Source organism: Mandrillus leucophaeus, unplaced genomic scaffold (genome assembly GCF_000951045.1).
Source record: "Mandrillus leucophaeus isolate KB7577 unplaced genomic scaffold, Mleu.le_1.0 Scaffold399, whole genome shotgun sequence".
Taxonomy (NCBI): Eukaryota; Metazoa; Chordata; class Mammalia; order Primates; family Cercopithecidae; genus Mandrillus; species Mandrillus leucophaeus.
In genome coordinates, this window is record NW_012104242.1 from 1,275,778 (window position 1) to 1,296,681 (window position 20,904).

Here is a 20,904-nt window from a genome sequence, read left to right on the forward strand (position 1 = left end):
CAGGTGGGGTGGGTGGGATATTCAGCCGCTTCGAATTATTTTCAGTAAATTACTTCCAGGCCACACGTCTCACTTCTCTCCTTAAAAACCTATCTGAAAAACACACTTTTTCTTGATACAACTTCTCCGGCCAAGTCTACCTGCAACACGCTGGTAAAACGTAAAATTCCTCAGCACGAGAGCGAAGAGGATGATCCCCAAGCACGTCTCTCCATTCCCGGGTCCTGACGATTCCTCCTCACCTCGGCCACCTGTGCGGGGGCCACGCTTTCCCACTGGGAGGACGGTTTCTGGGATATGTGGCGTCTCCTCTTTGGGCCTGTGCGGTCTGAGAGTCCTGCGGTGGGGCCTCTTGGTTCTGGGCACAGAGGACACTTTTCACTCAGCCCGGGGACCTTCGGTTCCTTCTGTGAAGACGGCGGCCATGAGATGACGCCTTGTGACTCGGGCCTCAGCCCTTTGCCTCCGTCTCTGCGTCTCTGTGTTGGGTTGGCAGCGTCCACGCTGTCTGGGTCATTGCCGAGCGTCCCAGGTCCCCACTCAGCCCGGCTCGTGTTTTCTCTCGTCCCCTGACTGGAGTTCCAGTTCTTACCTTGCAGATGCTGGGCTTGTCACCCTCTGCCGTCTCCACAGCATCTGGGCAGGGTCCCCCCAGGAACTGGGCTCTGGTCTCGGGAGCCATGGCCGAGGTCGGTGGTGCTGGTGCAGGAGGGTGGAGCCGTGGAGGTCGGTGGTGCTGGTGCAGGAGGGCGGAGCTGCCGCGGCAGCGGGGCTGCGGATTCTTCCATTATTACTTTTTGTGTTTGATAACTGTTAGCGAATTGATCACTGCTTCTTTCCTCACTAGAGGTGTTATAAAATGTCACTTAAGGCCGGGTGCGGTGGCTCACCCCTGTAATCCCAGCACTTTGGGAAGCTGAGGCGGGTGGATCACTTGAGGTCAGGAGTTTGAGACCAGCCTGGCCAACATGGCGAAACCCTGTCTCTATTAAAAATACAAAAATTAGCCAGGAGTGGTGGTGGTGCCTGTAATCCCAGCTACTTGGGAAGCTGAGACAGAGAATCGCTTGAACCTGGGAGGCAGAGGCTGCAGTGAGCCAGGATCGTGCCATTGCATTCCAGCCTGGGTGACAAGAGTGAGACTTCATCTCAATCTATACAATGTATATTTTAAAAGGAGTGAAAATATTTTTAAACCAGACTGGGGGAACTTTGGGTTCGGTGTTTAAAAGCAGTTCTGTTAGGAAGGACCTGCACTCTGAGATTAGAACAATGAACAACACTCATTTGACCTCAGTGGAGTCAACAAATCATGGAGGAAGGCGTCAGAATTGTTCCCAGGCGGGCCGGGTGGCCAAGAGGAGGCACGAGAAGCTCTTGCTGAGGGAACATTGAGCCGCCGATCTCTAGGTGGGGGGAGACGGAGCTCTGCACAGGCTAAATTTCAGATTTAGAAATCAGCCAGTGCCATATTCCCCAGAGAGCAGCTGTAATTTCTTACGGTTCATTTTCATGGAGAAAGTTTTAATCTGCTCATTTAAAGACACATTGTGATCAATAATCAAGCTCAGGTACTTAAAATTAGAAACCATATCTGAAGGAACATTAGTTCCAGGAGATTTAGATTTTTTATATGCCACTCAACGTTTGATTCTTAGAGACAAAAGCTAAAAGCACCTCTGCGGTTTTCCCCGTTCTTTCAGGAGCCTGGGGTCTGGCTGTTAGTGAGAGCGTAGCCTGGCTCCACAGAGCTGGAAAAACAGGCCGCGTCCACAGGCCTTCAGGACGGGACTGTTGGGCCTGCGGCGTCCGGCCTCGTCCCACACAGGGGCAGGGTTTGGTCTCCAGGGCGCTCCTCAACCTTCACTTGTGGCTTTGCGGGTCAGTTCTCATTGACCTGGAAAACCACCCACTTTCTGCAGTTCCACCCGTCTTCCCAGGGCTATGGTGGTGGTAGGATTTTAGGAATCGAGTTTACTGTGACTGTATCTGTTCTCTGATTTCCTGAAGACTGAATGGGTGATTTCTCTCGCCTGCCAGTGCCGGCCCCCCAGGGCTGCTGTGGGATGGCCCGAAACAGGGATGTTCCCCAGTTCTGGAGGCCAGAGTCTGAAAGGCATCTGCCAGGTCGTGCTTCCCCTGGGAGTGTGTGGCTGGTGCCACCCCCCAGGGTCCCTGTCCTCCAAGCACCCACTGCCCCTGAGGTCACAGAGGAGGCCAAGGACACTTGGATGCGTCTGTCCCTGGCCCCTGCACTCAGGTGCAGGCAGCTGGGCCCCGTACTGGGCTCTGTCCCTGCCTCCCATCCTCTCCCCTTCCTGCTTCCCCAGCCTTTTTGCATCAGCACGAGGCCCTGGGCAGACTGAGATGCCTCAGGGACCTGGGACTCTAGAGCATCCTCTCATGGCCTGGACCCCCAGTGGGCCCGGCTGCACATCAGGCCATTTGCTCGGGGCTGGTCTTAGCGACCAGGCAGCACCCTTGGGCTCTAAGTGGTTATGTAATCACCGAGTCAGTGGTGTCTGTGGAGCCCCTGAGATGTGACGACACAGTTCTAAGTGCCACAGGGAGGACCTGATTTGTCATGGGAGACAAGATGGTCACAGGCCCTTGGCCCAGGAAGAGGGGCTTCTGAGCAGGGGCTTGGTCTACAGCTTTCTCTGCTGGGGCGCCCGGAGCCTGATGAGTGATCGGTGGTGTCAGGGTACCAAGGCAGGGGGAGTGGGGGTTCTGCCCAGCAAACAGGCTCAGAGTATCCTCCTGTGGCTCAGTTGTGGGTTCCCAGAGACCACAGTGGATTTCAGATGCAGCGAGGGGCGTGTGGCCTGCCAACACCCACAGATCCTTCTGAGCGGCAGAGAACATGAGGTGTGCATCGTGGGAGGCATGCAGGATGGAGACAAAAGACTCGTTCAGTGATCCCCAGAGCAACGCTGAGGGCGCCTGAGAAAGAATCACAACCCCATCAGCACAGGGTGACCTGCCTCGGCCCTTAGGGGTGGGGACGGCTGCACCATCACTGTCACCCACAGCAGCACCCACACCCATGCCCACACCTACATCACCCACACCCACATCCACACCCACACCATCACCCACACTCATGCCCACACCTACACCGTCACCCATGCCCACACCTACAGCCTGGTCCACACCCACACCATCACCCACACCCACACCATCATCCACACCATCACCCACACCCACACCATCATCCACACCCATATCCACACCCACACCATCACCCACACCTACACCGTCACCCATGCCCACATCCACACCCACACCATCACCCACACCCCACATCCACACCCACACCATCACCCACACTCATGCCCCACACCTACACCGTCAGCTATGCCCACACCTACACCGTCAGCTATGCCCACACCTACAGCCTGGCCCACACCCACACTGTCACCCACACCCACATCATCACCCACACCCATGCCCACACCCACACTGTCACCCACACCCACACCCACACTGTCACCCACACCCACACCTACAGCCTCACCCACACCATCACCTACACCCACACCACGCTGTCACCCACACCCACATCCATACCCTTCCCCAACTCGAGTGCTCTCCCGTACCCTGGTGCACTGAACGACTGTGGCTGCAGGAGGCCAGAAGCCCACACAGAGGACGGAGGGGACATCAGATGATGTGTAAGGAAATGTGAAAAAAGTTTTCTCCACAATGTTTTATGGCTCATTTTAAGCCACTGTAAAAATTTCAAGGTTTCTATCACACACTTTCATATTTTGCTGTAAACCGCTCTTACCACGGACATTGTGAAGTGAAATCTATTATTATTCATGGAATTCTGTACCCAGAAGAAGGTCTGCTGCCACCCAGGAATATTATTACAGGTATTATTGATCTGACAGGTGATGTCTGTGCATGCCTTTTGATCTGCAGGTGGGAAGTAATGTAGCTGTGTTGTTTAGATATTTTGATACAAAAGATCATTTTTCATTGATATCAAAGGGAAATTGCAAAGAGAGTGACCAATTTGTCTGGCGGACGCACTTTCTGTACCTTAATGATATATACAATTCTATCCATTTATTCTTATTTTAATACATGAAAGTCGCACAAAGTTGGAGATCAAAAGCCAGCCAGACATTTATCTCATGGCTGCCCAAACAGAACTGCATCTATTCGCAGAGAAATTTCTAAATGACGAAGCAAATATGACCATGGGTTCCTGGCCTCGTGTGGGATGAGACTCGTGCTCTTGAGGAGAGAAAATCCGTAGGTTTCACTGGTTTCAGCATATCCCTAAAATGTATGAGCAGCACACGTACCTTTGGAGCCCTGGCCGAAGTCAGTGACTGAGCAGAAGATGCATGCTTCACCGCCGTACAGTCGTCTGCCTGGCGCATCAGAGGCCTGCAGTCCTTTCAACTTCCAGGTCCCAGGGCGGTGTCAATCACGCCACAGCAATTCCTATTTCACATCGTGGCCATTCGGACAAAAGAGCAGGTTTCCTTCATTCACGAGCGCAGTGAGCCGTTTCTGGACGCTGACTGCGTGGAGCACTTTGTGCCTCGCGGGGGTGTAAGGAAGCCTGGCAGGCCTCAGGTGGACGGACAGGCTGGGACGGTTGGAAGCAGCCCCTTCCTGCGCTGGGGCCTCCCCATGGTGTAGACGTCTCCTCCGGGTGGGTCTCAGTGGAGCCGTCATAGCCAAGTCAGCTGGCGCTTGAAGACTGCTGCAGCCAGCACCAGGGCAACGTGGAGGCTGCACTTGCCAGCCTGTGCCAGGGAGGCTCCAGGCACTCTCCCTGCCAGCCCATCAAGGTGTTACCAATGGTGCTGTGAGGGGTTCAAAGCCCTTGTCCCCTCCTGCTGTGGCTCAGCTTCCCCTTGCTCCCTTCTCCCTTCCTCCCTCCCTCCCTCCTATCTCTCTATCATCTGTCTTCTATCATCAATCAATCATCTAATCTATAATCTATCTTCTGTCTATCATCTATCATCTATCTACCTATCATCTATCACCTATTAGTTGTCTATCATCTAATCTATAATCTATGTATCATCTATCTGTCATCTCTATCCATCTATCTGTCATCTATCGATCTATGTATGCCTGCCATGTGCCATATCATCTATCTGTCATCTATCAATCTATATATGCCTGCTATGTGCTGTATCATCTATCTATCATTTCTATCCATCTATCTGTCATCTATCGATCTATGTATGCTTGCTATGTGCCATATCATCTGTCTGTCATCTCTATCCATCTATCTGTCTGTCATCTATCAATCTACGTATGCCTGCTATGTGCCGTATCATGTATCTGTCATCTCTATCCATCTATCTGTCTGTCATCTATCAATCTATTATGCCTGCTATGTGCTGTATCATGTATCTGTCATCTCTATCCATCTATCTGTCTGTCATCTATCGATCTATGTATGCCTGCTATGTGCCCGCACCCACCGTGCCAGACACTGAATGCATGACGTGGAATGAGACAAGGTCCCTGCCTGCCAGAAGCTTAGAGTTTGGGGGGAAGGATTGATTCTAAGGAGGGTGAGGGCCTCTCGGGTTCAGACAGCGGACTTCTAGCAGCCTCAAATATGTTATTTCTGGATGAGACCATAGTATGCTGCTAACAATCAACTCTCGAAAGAAAGAAACCAGGATGTGTGTGTAGCTTTCCAATTTCCATGGTGTAAGCACCATCACTGTGGCCGATTTCAAGGCCCCAGCGTGAGGTCACTGAGCAGGTTTGGGCAGCGATGAAGGGGTTTGGAAAACAGCATGATTTTGTGGTATTTCTACCACACAGATACAAGAGGTGTAAATAATTTCAAGACCACAAATAACAGTAAAATAATTTGGAGTGGTGGGTTTTGAGTACTTATTACCTTTGTTTTACTATAACTTATTTAGTTCTAAGTTTATGTAATTTAGTTTTTAATAATGACTTATTTGACAACCAACTTTCAAAACTGCCTGCACATCTCATCATGGCCCTCAGGACGAGGCTGGCTCCTGTGCACCCAGCGCCGGGCACAGTGCCTCGTGTGAGGTCATTTCCACGGCCACGTGTGTCCTCCCCCAGCTTCACAGACGGCGACTTCCACCTCCGTGTCCTCAGACTCCACTCTCCACAGAGCCCTGGCCATCATGAACTCCCTGACTTAGAATATTTCATCCGTATTTGTGTATGAAGGATCTTTTATGTTGAATGTTATTTAAGCCCTAGGTTTAATTTTTGTTTTTGTACAGGATAGAAAGCAGATGAACACATACGTTATCAGATGGTCTCTCTGTACAAATAATGCACGGCCCAGATGCTTATGGTCTGGAATCATTAGCATAACATATGCTTCCGCTCAGAAACGGCAAGTGCGGCGCAATTCTGAAACAGCTCCTGCCTTAGCACGGACATCCTGGTCTATGCTTAGGTCTGATTTTGGCAGATACACAAGTACCTTCTTGCCAAAGGCTGTGTCCCCAGGCCACTGCTTGTGCCTGGCCCAGAGCAGAGGCTCCGAGTGGTGGCACCACTTCTGTCATCGTCAGGACCACTGTTTCCCCTCCTACGCCTCCTGCTCACCAAAAAGGGCTGTTGACCGAGGGCTCCCGAGGACCACCGAGGGCCACTGAGTGCACCTCACCATGGCAGGCACACTGCAGCCAAGCGACCCTGAGTACACCCCACCATGGCAGGTACCCTGCAGCCAAGCAGCCCTGAGTACACCCCACCATGGCAGGTACCCTGCAGCCAAGCAGCCCTGAGTACACCCCACCGTGGCAGGTACCCTGCAGCCGAGCAGCACTGAGTACACCCCACCGTGGCAGGTACCCTGCAGCCGAGCAGCACCGGTGAGCCCTTGGAGGTCAGAACTCAGATGCAGAAGCAGACAGTACCTGGAACCGAATGCCTGCAGGCTCCATGCAGGGAGCAGCGTGGCGGCAGGAGCTGAGAAGGGAAAGGCGTTGGGGAAGAGGGAGGCAGGCAGAAGGAGCAGCTCAGGGAGCTCATCAGTGAGGGAGGGTGAGTGGAGCAGAGATGAAGAGATGGGATACGCACAGCCAGGGAGGAGGATGAGATGGAGAGGGAGAGACAGAGACAGAGAGAGAGAGAGAAAGAGTGACAGAAACAGAGAGATGAGGACAGAGATAAAAAGACAAAGATAAGGAGAGAGAGACAGAGACGGGCACAGAGAGAGACAGAGACAGACAGACAAGGACAGAGATGAAGAGACAAAGCAAGAGACAGAGAGACAGAGGGAGAGACATAGAGACAGAGGCAGAGACAGAGGCCGAGAGCAAGAGAAGGAGGGAGAAGAGATGATGGGGACAAGGGGAAGCTAAGTCTAAGACAGGTGAGAACCAGGGACAGAACCAGAAGGTGGGCTGGGCGTCGAGGGGCCTCGGCCAGTGGCTGGGGGCATTTCAAGCTCTGCCTGTGCCCCCACACCCGGGCACCCCTCTGTCTACTACACCCCTGTCCTGTCACCAGACTCGGGAGTGAAGCACTTGTGAATGGAGAGAGAGGACACAACTCTGTTCTAACCCGGCAGGCGCTTAGGATTAATTCCTGGACAAATTCAGGAGTTCTCACTCCAGCCACCCAGAGCCATGGGCGTGACAATTTCCACAAACTTTTATTCTCTTTTCAGAAGGAGTCTAGAATCGCCCCAAATTCCCAGTCACTGAAAACCCCTGGCCGGGAAGCAGTGTGGACCTTTGTTTTTCAAGGAGATTTTGTTACAGAGAGAAAACCCTGCCCCTTGAGTGGCCACTGAGTGCCCGGACCTGCTGGCGTCGTGTGGGTTTGCACCCATGTCCGGACCTGCTGGCATCGCGTGGGTTTGCACCCATGTCCAGCGTCGCGTGGGTTTGCACCTGTACCCAGACCTGCTGGCGTCACGTGGGTTTGCACCTGTGTCCAGCGTCGCGTGGGTTTGTACCCATGCCCGGACCTGCCAGCATCACGTGGGTTTGCACCTGTGTCCAGCATCGCATGGGCTTGCACCTGTGTCTGGACCTGCTGGTGTTGCGTGGGTTTGCACCTGCGTCCAGCGTCGCGTGGGTTTGCACCTGTGCCCGGACCTGCCAGGGCCGCGTGGGTTTGCACCCGTGTCCAGCATCGCGTGGGTTTGCACCTGTACCCAGACCTGCCCGCGTCGCGTGGGTTTGCACCCGTGTCTAGCATCGCGTGGGTTTGCACCTGTGCCCGGACTTTCCGGCATCACATGGGTTTGCACCTGTGCCCGGACCTGCTGGCGTCATGTGGGTTTGCATCTGTGTCCAGCGTCGCGTGGGTTTGCACCTGTGTCTGGACCTGCTGGCATTGCGTGGGTTTGCACCTGTGTCCAGCGTCGCGTGGGTTTGCACCTGTGCCTGGACCTGCCGGTGTCACATGGGTTTGCACCTGCGTCCAGCTTCGCGTGGGTTTGCACCTGTGCCCAGACCTGCTGGCATCATGTGGGTTTGCACCTGTGACCGGACCTCCTGGCGTCGTGTGGGTTTGTACCTGTGTCCAGCGTCGCGTGGGTTTGCACCTGTGTTTAGCCCACCGTCTATGGATGTTGAAGATCCCAGGACAGCCAGGTTTCAATTCTGTAGATGCTAATTTACTTCATTTTTCTGGGGCACCAGAGAGTAAATTTAGAAACCCAATGCTATCTTAGGGCACCAAGAGAATTTCAGTTGAGGTGAAAATTATTGCTTTTTCTCCGTCATGAATAGATGAAAATATTACAAAGGAGGAAGACATTTGCTTCTGAAAAATGAGCTATTTGTTGACAATGGGCTGTTCCCTATGATGCAGAAACCACGACCGGCTTTGGTCTGCTGTCATTAGGCCGACCCTGCGGCTCCCCAGCCAGGAGTGCCCAGAGCTGGGAAGGAAAGGGCACCATTTTCCCCAGCTCTCCTACCATTTCCATGAGAAGGCGGAACCACTGCTGTCAGGACTGGGGTTTCATCTGCCTGGGCCCCAGAAGCCAGTCTGTGTGGATCCTGGGGAGCAGAGCTGTAGGGGACGGTAGGGGCTGGGGCAGGTGAGGCGGAGGCAGGTGCAGCGGGGGTCTCCCCTTCCCTCCTGGGCTCTGTGTCCCCTGATGTCACCCCCTTGACCTCCAGCCCCTTGGGTTTTGTGGACAGGCCAGGGCCCAGCGCTCGGGGTTAGGATGGGTAAATAGTCGTCCTACTATCTGTTGGGCACATGGCAGGTGCCCGTCCCATGCAGGCACTGGAGACACAGCCCACCCCAATGGGGCGTCTGTCTGTTCGGGGTGGCTGCGTTTTGATTAGGATTTTATGGGGGCTGGCTGGGCCCTCCCTCTCCCTTCTCTCCCCAGGTCCTGCTGTGGCAGTCGAGAGCCCAGGACCCCGTGGGCACAAGAGCCTCCATGCAAGCCTAGGGGTGATGCGCTGGGTCCTCCTCGGGCCTTGGACTTCCTGCCCCTCCCCACTCAGCCTCCTTCCTGCACATCCTGGGGACCAACCTTTGCATCCCCTGCCTGGCTCCACCACAAAACGTCCTTACAGAGGGTCTCAGAGCCACAGCCTCGTTGGGAGTTGGGGGTGGTGCCCAGAGACCACATTTGCGCCAAGTGCGCTGTTTCCACTCCAGCTGCAGATGACAGAGGAACAGGACGACCAGAGTGTCCAGGGGCGTTCTGGGTCACTCAACCCAGACTTCCTGTGACCACGTTGTTATTAGTTTTTTTTTTTTAAATCAGGCTTGCGGGGAGTTCATGGCTCTTTAGGGAAACTCATGCTATCCCCACACCTGTGACCCTTATTTTCCAAACCAAAGTTACAGAAATGTCCTGCAGTGGGGATGGCACTCTCGGGGCATCAGGCCAATGTGGGGGAGGTCTCAGGGCATCAGACCAAGGTCAAGGAGGTCTCGAGGCATCAGGCCGAGGTAGGGGGAGGTCTCAACGCGTCAGACCAAGGTTCAGGGAGGAGCTCGGGGCGTGGCAGCGACTGGAGGTGCTGGGAGGGAGGCGGGTGCCCATTCTGCACCTTCCTGCTGCTCTGCACAGAGCTCAGCGGAGGCACCTCATCCGGAGACCTCCACACGGAGGCTCTGAAAACTCCTTCCAAGAAGACAACCTCTCTGGGTGGTGGGGGGAGGTGTTCCAGCAGCTGACCTCAAGGCCTGTGGCTGTCCCTGGATGATTTTGTCAGGTTTTGGTGGAAAGCGCAGCGGGCAGGGGAGGCCCTGGCTTCTCATTAGCCTATGGCCACCCCGAATGGCCGGCAGCCTCAGGCCAGGCTGTGTTTGCCCCATGCAGCGGCAGTCTGGGGTGGCCGGGCCTTGCTCACTCGGGGACTCGGGGTGCCTTGGCCTCAGGGTGTGGGACTGAACACGCGGAATGGCTGTGGAGTTCCACGACTCAGGCACAGGGCCCTGACCTCATGTGCCCAACATCTCTGACCTCACCAGAAGTGGTACGCAGGGAGCCTGGGGCTTGGCGCTCCCCCACTGGCCGCAGCCAACGTCCACAAGAGGAAGCTATGGGCCTTACCTGGCAATCTTGTCCGTGCAGGACATGGTGACCAGCTGCTCCCCCAGCAGGACGCCGTCCCAGGTCTGCACTGCACTGGGGCCACGCACGGGGACTGTCCCTTCCCCGGACTCGATCTTGGTGCGCAGGTGCCCGCGGAACTTCCTGACGAGGTGTTTGCTGCTGTGCACTAGGAGAGAAGAGGACGGGGAGGGGTGAGAAGAGGGAAGCCGCCTTGGTTTTGGGAGGTGGGAGAGGAGGAAGGACTGCAACAGAGGTCCAAGGGCCCCTCACCATGGCCAGGCATTTGGCACGAGGAAGGGGCGTCACAAGTTAGCGCTGTGTGGGGGTGGGCTCCAGAGACACACCATCCCGCCTGGGCTGGGCCAACTTCCCAGTCAAGGGTCAGGGAGTAAAAACCCAGGCTTCATGAGCCAGACTCTCTTTTCACCAACACCTGCCTCTGCTGCGTAAACGCAGCCACGGCCTGGACCGTGCTCAGGCTAGTGAGGGACCACTGCGTCCTCAATGCTTCATTTTCCTTCGTGGACTTGAATACGCAGTTGGATGTGTCGTTTTCAGGTGTCGTGAAATATCATTTTTCTCACTTTTCAGCCATTAAAAATGTAACTATTTATGCTTAGCTGGAGGGCTGTGCAGAAGCAGGCGGTGAGTGGGACTCAGCTCTTGCCCTGGTCCAGGTGTCAATCCCGGCTCCATGGTAAGCTGGCTGTGTAACCCTGGGAACGTGTCTCAAAGTCACTGTGACCCAGTGACTTCCTCTAACGACAGGGGTAGAGCAGTGCTTGCTGTCCAGGCTGGGAGGAGTCAGCGAGGTGGCTCCTGTGAAGGTGCTGGGGTCGCCTGGGCACCTCCGCTCTCACTGTGTCCTCTAATTACCAAGGGTCTCCATGGGTAGGAGTTCCATGAGGCCCAGAAGTGACGGAGCCTCTGGTGGGTCTCCGTGGGTCCCTCAGGTGTTCTGTGTTCTCCTTTCCAGGGTCCCCTTGACACCCACCGCCCCCCCATATCACATTCCCCATAATTACTTGGAGAACTAGCATGAGCAAGAGGAAGCTTAAATTTATATTTTTCTTTTTTTGAAAAAATTTTGTATGTTTTTGTTTTGTTTTGTTTGAGATGGAGTCTCACTCTGTTACCCAGGCTGGAGTGCAGTGGCGCAACCTCGGCTCACTGCAACCTCCACCTCCTAGGGTTCAAGAGATTCTCCTGCCTCAGCCTCCTGAGTAGCTGGGACTACAGGCATGTGCCACCACGCCCGGCTAATTTTTGTATTTTCAGTAGAGACGGGGTTTCACCATGTTGGCCAGGCTGGTCTCGAACTCCTGACCTCATGATCCGCCTGCCTCAGCCTCCCAAAGTGCTGTGCTTACAGGCCCGAGCCACTGAACCCAGCCAAAATTTTGTACGTTAAATCTGGATTGTATTGTAATATGGAAATGACCTACTGCTTTGCATTTGAATTATATATAAAATAGTATAGTGATTCTATCATTTATATACGTATGATGACATAAGTGAATATTAAATACTTTCTTTAGAAAGTTCCTATTGAAGTTTCAGAAGCTGTGGAAATGGAATTTCCCCCTCACTTTCCCCAGTGACAGTGCTTGATATGGCTGGGATCTGTGTCCCCGCCGAAATCCATATTGACATGTAATCCCCAGTGTCAGAGGCGGAACTTGGTGGGAGACGATTGGATCATGGGGCGGATTTCTCATGACCGGTTTAGTACCGTCCCCTTGGTGCTGTCCTCGTGGCAGTGAATGGTTCTCATGAGATCTGGTCATTTAAAAGTGTGTGGCATCTCCCCTCCGGCTCTCTCTCGCTCCTACTCTGGCCATGTCACCTTTCACCATGATTGTGAGCTTCCTGAGGCCTCCCCAGAAGCCAGGCAGAAGCCATGCTTCCTGTACAGCCTGTGGAACCTTGAGCCAATTAAACCTCTTTTCTTTATAAATTACCCAGTCTCAGGTGTTTCTCTAGAGCAATGTGAGAATGGACTAATACAGTGCTGAATGGTAACTAATGCTTGGGTTTATATAGGAACTTTCTCCTACAGATCCCAAGTAATTTCCAGTGTCTTTTCTAATTGTCTCTAAGAGCTGACATTATTTCACTATACATTCATAGTACCTAACGCTATGCATTGGGAAGAAAGATCACTACATTCTTTGGAGAAAAGACCTTTTGAGAGGCTTCAGATGGCTTTTCACTTTGTAACCAACTAGATACTTGATGAGATAAAATTTGGACCCGTCTTTGAGTCATTCATGGAAAAAAGAGCCAAGGAGAGGTATTGAGCCTGGGCAGGCACAACAAATAAATGCCCAGCCCTTCCCCAGATAAAGCACAAATCTCTTCTTTGCAGCTTTAAAGGTGATGGTGATGATAATGATGGTGGTGATGGTGATGGTGATAATGGAGGTGATGGTGATGGTGAAGATGATGGTGGTGTGGAGATGGTGATATGATGGTGATGTTGGTGATGGTGATGATGGTGAAGATAATGATGACAATGGTGATGATGATGGTGATGGTAATGATGGTGGTGGTGATGATGGTGATGGTGGTGGTGATGATGGTGATGGTGGTGATGATGGTGATGGAGATGGAGATGGTGATAATGAAGGTGATGATGATGAGGGTGAAGATGATGGCGATGACGATGTTGATGATAGTAATGAGGGTGATGGTGATGACGGTGGTGATGATGAGGGTGATGATGATGGTGGTGGTGGTGGTGAGGGTGATGGTGATGATGGTGGTGGTGATGGTGATGATTGTGGTGATGATGGTGATGGTGATGATGGTGATGATTGTGGTGATGATGGTGATGATGGTGATGGTGCTGATGGTGGTGGTGATGGTGATGATTGTGGTGATGATGGTGATGGTGATGATGGTGATGGTGGTGGTGATGATGGTGGTGGTGATGATGGTGATGATGAGGGTGATGGTGATGATGGTGATGATGGTGGTGGTGATGATAAATTGAACATAAAATAGTTTGTATGACTCAAAACACTTGGTTCTTTATGAACATCAACTTTCTGTGGAAGGCAACATTGAAAGCATGGAGGAGCCATCACACTTAACAGTTTCCACAACATTATCACAATATTAGGGACTTTACTCTTCCATTTGGGGGATATTTTCTCAGGGAATGTGGTTGTTGCTGTCCCTCCATTTCTGTTAATTATAGTATCCTTATATTCTCCCAATGTTTCAACCATTGTGGTCTTTTTCGAGATCTTGAAAGTTGCCTATTATATTGTAAGACTTTTCTAAATTCTTACCAGTTGCTACTGCACAACTAACTTTCCATGAAGTAGACTTGATAGCTTGTTAATGCCATGACAACAGGGAGGCCCGGCTTTAATTAACAACTAGTTCCTAGGAGTTAACCGAAAGCTTTCAGGTTAGACTAATTTTGCCTGAAGAGCCAGGTGCATGAGATGCTCCTGAGTGTTTATCTTTGGAGGTGTTCAGTCTTGGGCTGCCTTCTCCACAGGCTCCCTGATAAGTGAGCAGCCCTAGGGTGACCTGAATGTCGGTGATCCTGCAGAGCCCATTTCCTCTGGCTCTTTGCTGGCTAATTGTGAGAGGTGGGAAGGAGTTGAAGATGCCACTTAAGGCTGAACAAAATGCGAATCCAACCAGCAATTGCAGGGAGCTGGCCCTAAATGATCTGTAGTGGATTTAGAGTGTGCCCGAGACAGTGAAAGCATAGAACCTCAAACTCCTGACTGCTGTGTCTACATAGATGCTCCCAAATACATTCAAACATTCTGGTCCAATTCTGACAGTCCAAGTCATCAGACTCTTCATTACGGTGTTTATTAACCTATATAAAACCCTAGATAAAATGCTTATCTTTTGAGGTCAATATCAAGGTAAATAAGGATAGTTTTTAGATCCTCATTTCTAAATGAGGATGTGCTTTAGAAAATTGTTCCAGTGAATATTTTATTTTTAGGGGAGAATCAAAAGGAGTTGGAGACAAACAACATGAAGCTTGTCCTCTGGGGAGCTAAAGATTTATCTAAAATGTGATGCATGGTTGCTACAATCGCAAGGGGGAGAGAGAGCACCAAAAATGAAACAAACCACAGGCATGAGAAAAGAAGAAAATATTTTTAAACACCAATAAATTTTAGATTTTCAAACTGTCTTCAAAAGGCATATCCTAGAAAGTCTACCTGTGAAGCAACCCGGTGTTCATTGTAATAAAAATAATATCCACAGTAGTTACCATGTGGCCATGTGGGTACACTTTGCTTTACTTGATTGATGATGATGATGATAGTGATGATGCTGGATTATAAGGCCATTAAAATTCATTATCCTACAATGCACGGATATTATCATATTTTGCATATTTCTGTAACTCAATAGGAAAATCTGAAGACAGGAATTTAAGGAACTGTATTTTATATTCCCTGACTTCCTATGGGATTTTGATTAAATCTCTTGAACTACCTTTCTAATCGTTGAATGGAATTGGCTTAGAACAAACATACTAGGCTCTTAGCATGAACTTGTAGGTAAATATATGACATAATCTAATTTTCTTGGCATTTTCTGGACATAGACTGGAGAATTTAAGCTGCTAAGTTCTCAGAAAATGGCCGTAAGAACTGAGTTTACCAGGTTATTTAAAAACCATGCCAAGAAAGAAGAATTTGCAGGCAGGTCATTGGTGGGTTGGGAGGAGAGGAGCTGCTCATCCACAGTGAAGTACTAAGATCCTCATCTTCTGTTCCATCTGTGCTCTTTCAGGTCTGAGTTCTATCCCAGGCCTCCCAGAGCCACTAAGGGACCCGTTGCCCTCTGTGAGTCTGCACTGACAGCAGTCATCAGAACCCTGACTCTAACATAGACACACACAGCATGTTCTCCTGGCTGTGGGAATAAATGTCTTTCAGGCACTTGTCCCTACCTTAACTGACCTGGCCCTTCTAGGTCCAAGAAGCCACAGATGTAGCAGTTTTGAGTCACCTGAGATGAATAGAGTAGCCCTGGGTCGCATGACATTGAAGACTGAGTTCGTGGTTTCTGTCACAAAAGCACCTGTCCCCTCGATCGCATGTGACACCACAAACACTTTTCCTTCTTGCCGGTGACACCACAGAGCGGGGAGTCCGGCCATAAGCTCTGCCTGGCCTCTGCAGACAGACAGGCTACCAGGCTGTCCACGCCGCCAAGCCCTTTCTACGAAGCCAGCAAGGAAACAAATGTTCCCAGTCTGAGGAGGTGATTTAAGGAGTTCAAACCCGGTGGCTCAAAACCCGACCTGTGCTCAGAAAACTACAGTCTTGGATGCCTCTCTGCCCCGAATGCATCAGAAACTCAGCCAGAGTGCATGGGGCGAGCTGCACTGGTAAACACTGGCCCAGAACCCTGAAAGATAAGCCAGGGCTGGAAACAACAAACTTGAATGTCTTCCAAAGCTGGCAGGCGACACAGCTCCCACAATACCTGAGACCAGCCGGCATTGATACCACGTCTAAGGCCCCCAGGAATGGGGAATTTATGATCTCTCTAGACAAATGTTTTTGAGGGGAAAAATAAAATGGGGACATCTAGAATTTCTTGAGCCACATGCATCCCAGGAAAGTGGGGTTTGATGGCAACTCCAGGGCCCTGGTGTTGTGTCTAGGACTTGGAGCCCCTGAGCCTGGGCCTCGGGTGGTTGGGGCTCGGGGAACTCCTGGTCCTGCTGAGCTGTCGGAGCAGGTTGCTGCTGGGAGGCAGCTGCTCAGCAGACACCGGAGAGTCAGAAGTGTGCTCCTAGAAACCCCAAGTCAGACCCGCTTCTCTCCTGCGCCTTTGGTTACATGACACTTACTGTAATGATTATTTAAACCTATCTACAGAAATTTTTTCTTATGCTCTACTCTGTGTTCCTTCATTTTTAAAGGAAGGGGGAACAATCTTGGGCACCAAACTTCTCTTTGACTTAATCACATCATGGTTATTGATAGATCCGATGCATCAGATACCTGTCGTGTGCTTGTGTGCGCACATATGCTTGTGTATGTGTGCTTGTTTTGTGCACGTGTGCTTATGTGTTTGTGTGTGCACACGTGTGCTTATGTATCTCTGTTTGTGTATGTGCAGATGTGCTTAAGTACATGTGTTTGTGTGCACATGTGCGTGTGTGTGTGCACATGTGCATGTGTGCACATATGTGCTTATGCATGTGTGTTCATGTGTGCACATGTACTTATGCATGTGTTTGTGTGCACACATATGATTATGTATGTGTGTGCACACATGTGCTTATGTATGTGTGTTTGTGCACATGTGCTTATGTGTGTGCATGTGCACATGTACTTATGTATGTGTTTTTGTGTGCACATGTGCTTATGTATGTGTGTGTTTGTGTATGTGTGGGTATATATGTGTGAGAAAGAGGAGAAGTCTGGCACAGTTGAGAGAGAGGTTAGCAGGCGTGGCCCCTGTGGAGATGCACAATAGCTTGATGCAGGCCAAATGGGAGATTGAGGAAGGGATGAGCTAAAGAGACCAGGACCAAGCATGGTGCTGGTGAGAGGAGACAGGGCAGGTCCAGAAGGCACCAGAGGCAGAGAGCACTTGAGAAGACTGAGACCTCAGTCCAGAGCGTCCTTCGGTTTCAGATGGGCTCCTCTGGCCCCCATCAAAGGTCTCAGTGGAGGGGACTCAGCTCTCTGCACTCTGCGGCCTCTGCATTTGTGAGAATAACATCATGCCCCTTAGGGCTTGTTTCGTTCCTTGGGCTTCTTTTGGGAGTGTGGGCCTCTGAATTGGAGGGGCAGTGCAGCTGGGTTTCTGCAGGTTAATCCATGGGAGGCAGGCAGTGCCAGCTGCAGACCTCTGGGAACAGTGCAAACTGGAGGTGTCCAGCTCCTGCCGCCAGCGTTTCCTTTGGGGGCTTGTCACTATCGACATTGCCCTTGGCTAGCCCTGGAGGAGCCCCTCACAGCAAAATCCAGGCCACTTGCTCCCCTTATCCATGCTCCAGCCCTCTTTAAAGGGTAACAAAGAAACACACCGCCTGAGTTAGCAACCTGGAGACCCCTGCCCCTTATTGTAAAGGAGCTTAAAGCGTCTCTGCAGGGGAAATGGCAGGAGTTGTTCCTGAAGGTCTCTGCCTTCCTTGGGAGGTTTGAAGGTTGCAGAGCCAGCTCTCTGAAGGCTCCTTCCAAGCAGACAACGGCAGGAACTTGGGTTCTCCTGCTTTTACTGAGTGACTTTGGCAGACGAATCCCTGTTACAGGAGAGTTCGCCAAGTGCCTACCTTCTCCACACTCTCCAGATAGGAGAGCGGAGGAGCAGTACCAGCCCAGCGGAGAGCACGGCACAGGAAGGAGTTTCTCCATTTTGCCTGGCATATCTGCTGCAAAAATGTGAGAAAAATGCTTTATTTTTTCTCCTACCAGCACCTGCCACTTCTTAAAAGCACCATGAAATAAAAGACATCTGTGTCTGGAAGTGAACTCCAGGGCGCCTCGGAGAATGTATTTGTTTTTCTAAACCACAGACACTGCAGTTGGAAGTGAGGGCTGGCTGGAGAGGCTGCAGTTGGTGATCGATGTACAGAGACATGGGAGGCCCAATGGACTAGAACTGTCCCCTGGGGAGACCACGGGGTCTCAGGCGTGGACAAGGCTCCTGCTGTTCTCACTTAGCCCTCTCCCAACTCCCACCAGGAGCACATTAGCCAAGGAAGAGGCTGGACAAATTAGCGCCAACCCCAAGCATTTGGCGGCACTTTTCCTCTCGAGTCTGAGGGTTCCTAGCTGGGTCTTTATGATGGCAACCCTTTAAAGAAGAATGGAAAGATAATTTCCAGTAGCTGTCCAATGCACCAGATTTCACAGAATTCCCAGTAGCTGTGCAATGTACCAGATTTCACAGTTTTATCGGGTGAGCTGGTATCATGTAGCTCTGGCTTGCTGAATATGTCCAGTGAAAATGAAGCCACTCCTGGTGGTTTTCTGTCTCTCTGTTCCTGAGTCGGCCTGGTAGCAGGGGTGCCCTGTGTGATCTCGTGGGGCCACACTGGGCCCCCTTCCCTCTGTGGCTGTGTTCACTTCTCAGGTGCTCAGGCCGCCCCTGCCTCTCTCTTCCTCCTGCAGGACGTTCCTTTAAAAGTCCCTGATGTTGAAGAGGCTTCCCTTTCTTCATTCCCAGTTTGATGGGATTCTCCCATTTAATTTCCAAAGGGTGTGGAAATGCCACCCTAAATCCACTTACAGAGAACCCTACCCAGCCATCCCAGAGGATCCACTTACGGAGAACCCTATCCAGCCATCCCAGAGGATCCACTTACGGAGAACCCTATCCAGCCATCCCAGAGGATCCACTTACGGAGAACCCTATCCAGCCATCCCAGCGGATCCACTTACGGAGAACCCTATCCAGCCATCCCAGAGAATCCACTTACAGAGAACCCTATCCAGCCATCCCAGCGGATCCACTTACGGAGAACCCTATCCAGCCATCCCAAAGGATCCACTTACAGAGAACCCTATCCAGCCATCCCAGAGGATCCACTTACGGAGAACCCTATCCAGCCATCCCAGAGGATCCACTTACGGAGAACCCTATCCAGCCATCCCAGAGGATCCACTTACGGAGAACCCTACCCAGCCATCCCAAAGGGAAAGCAGTGGGGCTGGAGGGAAATCCGCAGAAAGGAGGAGGAATGTTTTTGGGCCAGCATCCCATCTGAAGACTGGAGAATCAGGCTAAGCTCATGTGGGATTAAAGACACCATTTTCCCCACACCTTCTTGTCTCTGGTGGAGGCTGCATGACAAAGCCTGGAACACAGCAGGGCTCTATGAAAACGTTTAATTTTCCTTACCTTGGTAATTAAAACACCATGTAGCCTTCCACCGGAGGAGAGTCAGGCCAAAGTCAAGCCTTAATAGCGGTGTGCTGTCCATGTATGTCTACCAGAGGTTTCCTCCCTTATCAGGACTGGACCCCTCATCATATACATATCACATACATCACACACACCGCACACATACCACACACCACACACACACCACACACCACACACACCACACACACACCACATGCATTGCCTGCATTGAAAGATCTGCCTGGGACTGCTTCTGGAAAGGATGTGGGAGCATGTGAATGTGTGTGTGGTGTATGTGATATGCATGTGGTATATGTGGCATGTGTGTGTGGTGTATGTGATGTGTGTGATATATGTGATGTGTGTGGTGTATGTGGTCTGTGTGTGGTGCGTGTAGTATGCGTGTGGTGCTTGTGGCATGTGTGTGGTATATGTGGTGTGTGTGTGCAGTGTATGTGGTATGCATGTGTGGCATGTGTGGTATGCGTGTAGTGTATGTGATATGCATGTAGTGTATATGATATGCGTGTAGTGTTTGTGGTATGTGGTGTGTGGCATGTATGTGGTGTGTGGTATGTGTGTGATATATGTGGTGTGTGTGTGCTGTATGTGGTTTGTGTGTAGTATATGTGATATGCATGTGGTATATGTGGTATGGTGTGTGGTGTGTGTGCTATGCATGTAGTGTATGTGGTATGTGTGTATTGTGTAGTATGTGTGTGGTGTGTGTGATATGTGTGTGGTATATGGGGTATACATGTGTGGTTTATGTGATATGTGTGTATGGTGTATGTGGTCTGTGTGTGGTGTGTGTGGTATGCCTGTGGTGCTTGTGGCATGTGTGTGGTATATGTGGTGTATGTGCAGTGTATGTGGTATGCATGTGTAGCATATATGGTATGTGTGTAGTGTATGTGGTATGTGTGTGTGGTGTATGTGGTTTATAGTGTATGTGATATGCATGTTGTATATGTGGTGTGTGTGTGGTGTGTGTGCTATATGTGGTATGGATGTGTGGTATATGTGGTATGTGTGTGTGGTGTATGTGGTATGCATGTAGTGAATGTGCTATGTGTGTATCGTGTAGTATGTGTGTGGTATGTGTGGTATACATGTATGGTATATGTGGTGTGTGTGTGGTGTATGTGGTTTGTGTGTGTGGTGTATGTGGTATGCATGTAGTGTATGTGGTGTGTGTGTATTGTGTGGTGTGTGTGGTGTGTGGTATGTGTGTGGTATACATGGGTGGTATATGTGGTATGCATGTGGTGTATGTGGTGTATACATATATGTGTGTGACATATGCAGATAGCACTAAGCCATAGGATTTCATCATTAAAATGAAAGAGAGGAGTTTCCCTGCAGCACCTTTTCTTTTATCATGGAGATGCTGTTGTCAAGGGTGGCATCAAGGGAGAGCCCCGCCCTGACCATGCCTGGCCCTCCGACCCTGGCACTCACAGCATCACTGCCCTTTGCTGACGGAGAGGACAGAGAGGCGGGGACCACGTGGGCGTGTTCTGTCCCGC

General features: G+C 51.1%; 1 protein-coding gene across 1 annotated transcript in view; it reads right to left on the reverse strand.

The window, feature by feature from the left end:
- ADARB2 (adenosine deaminase, RNA-specific, B2 (non-functional)) overlaps positions 1-20,904 on the reverse strand; it is a 195,154-nt gene that overhangs the window by 32,137 nt on the left and 142,113 nt on the right. The window contains exon 7 of the mRNA XM_011991567.1: positions 10,517-10,685. Coding sequence (XP_011846957.1) covers positions 10,517-10,685 — 169 coding nt within the window. The remainder of the gene's footprint in view (positions 1-10,516; positions 10,686-20,904) is intronic.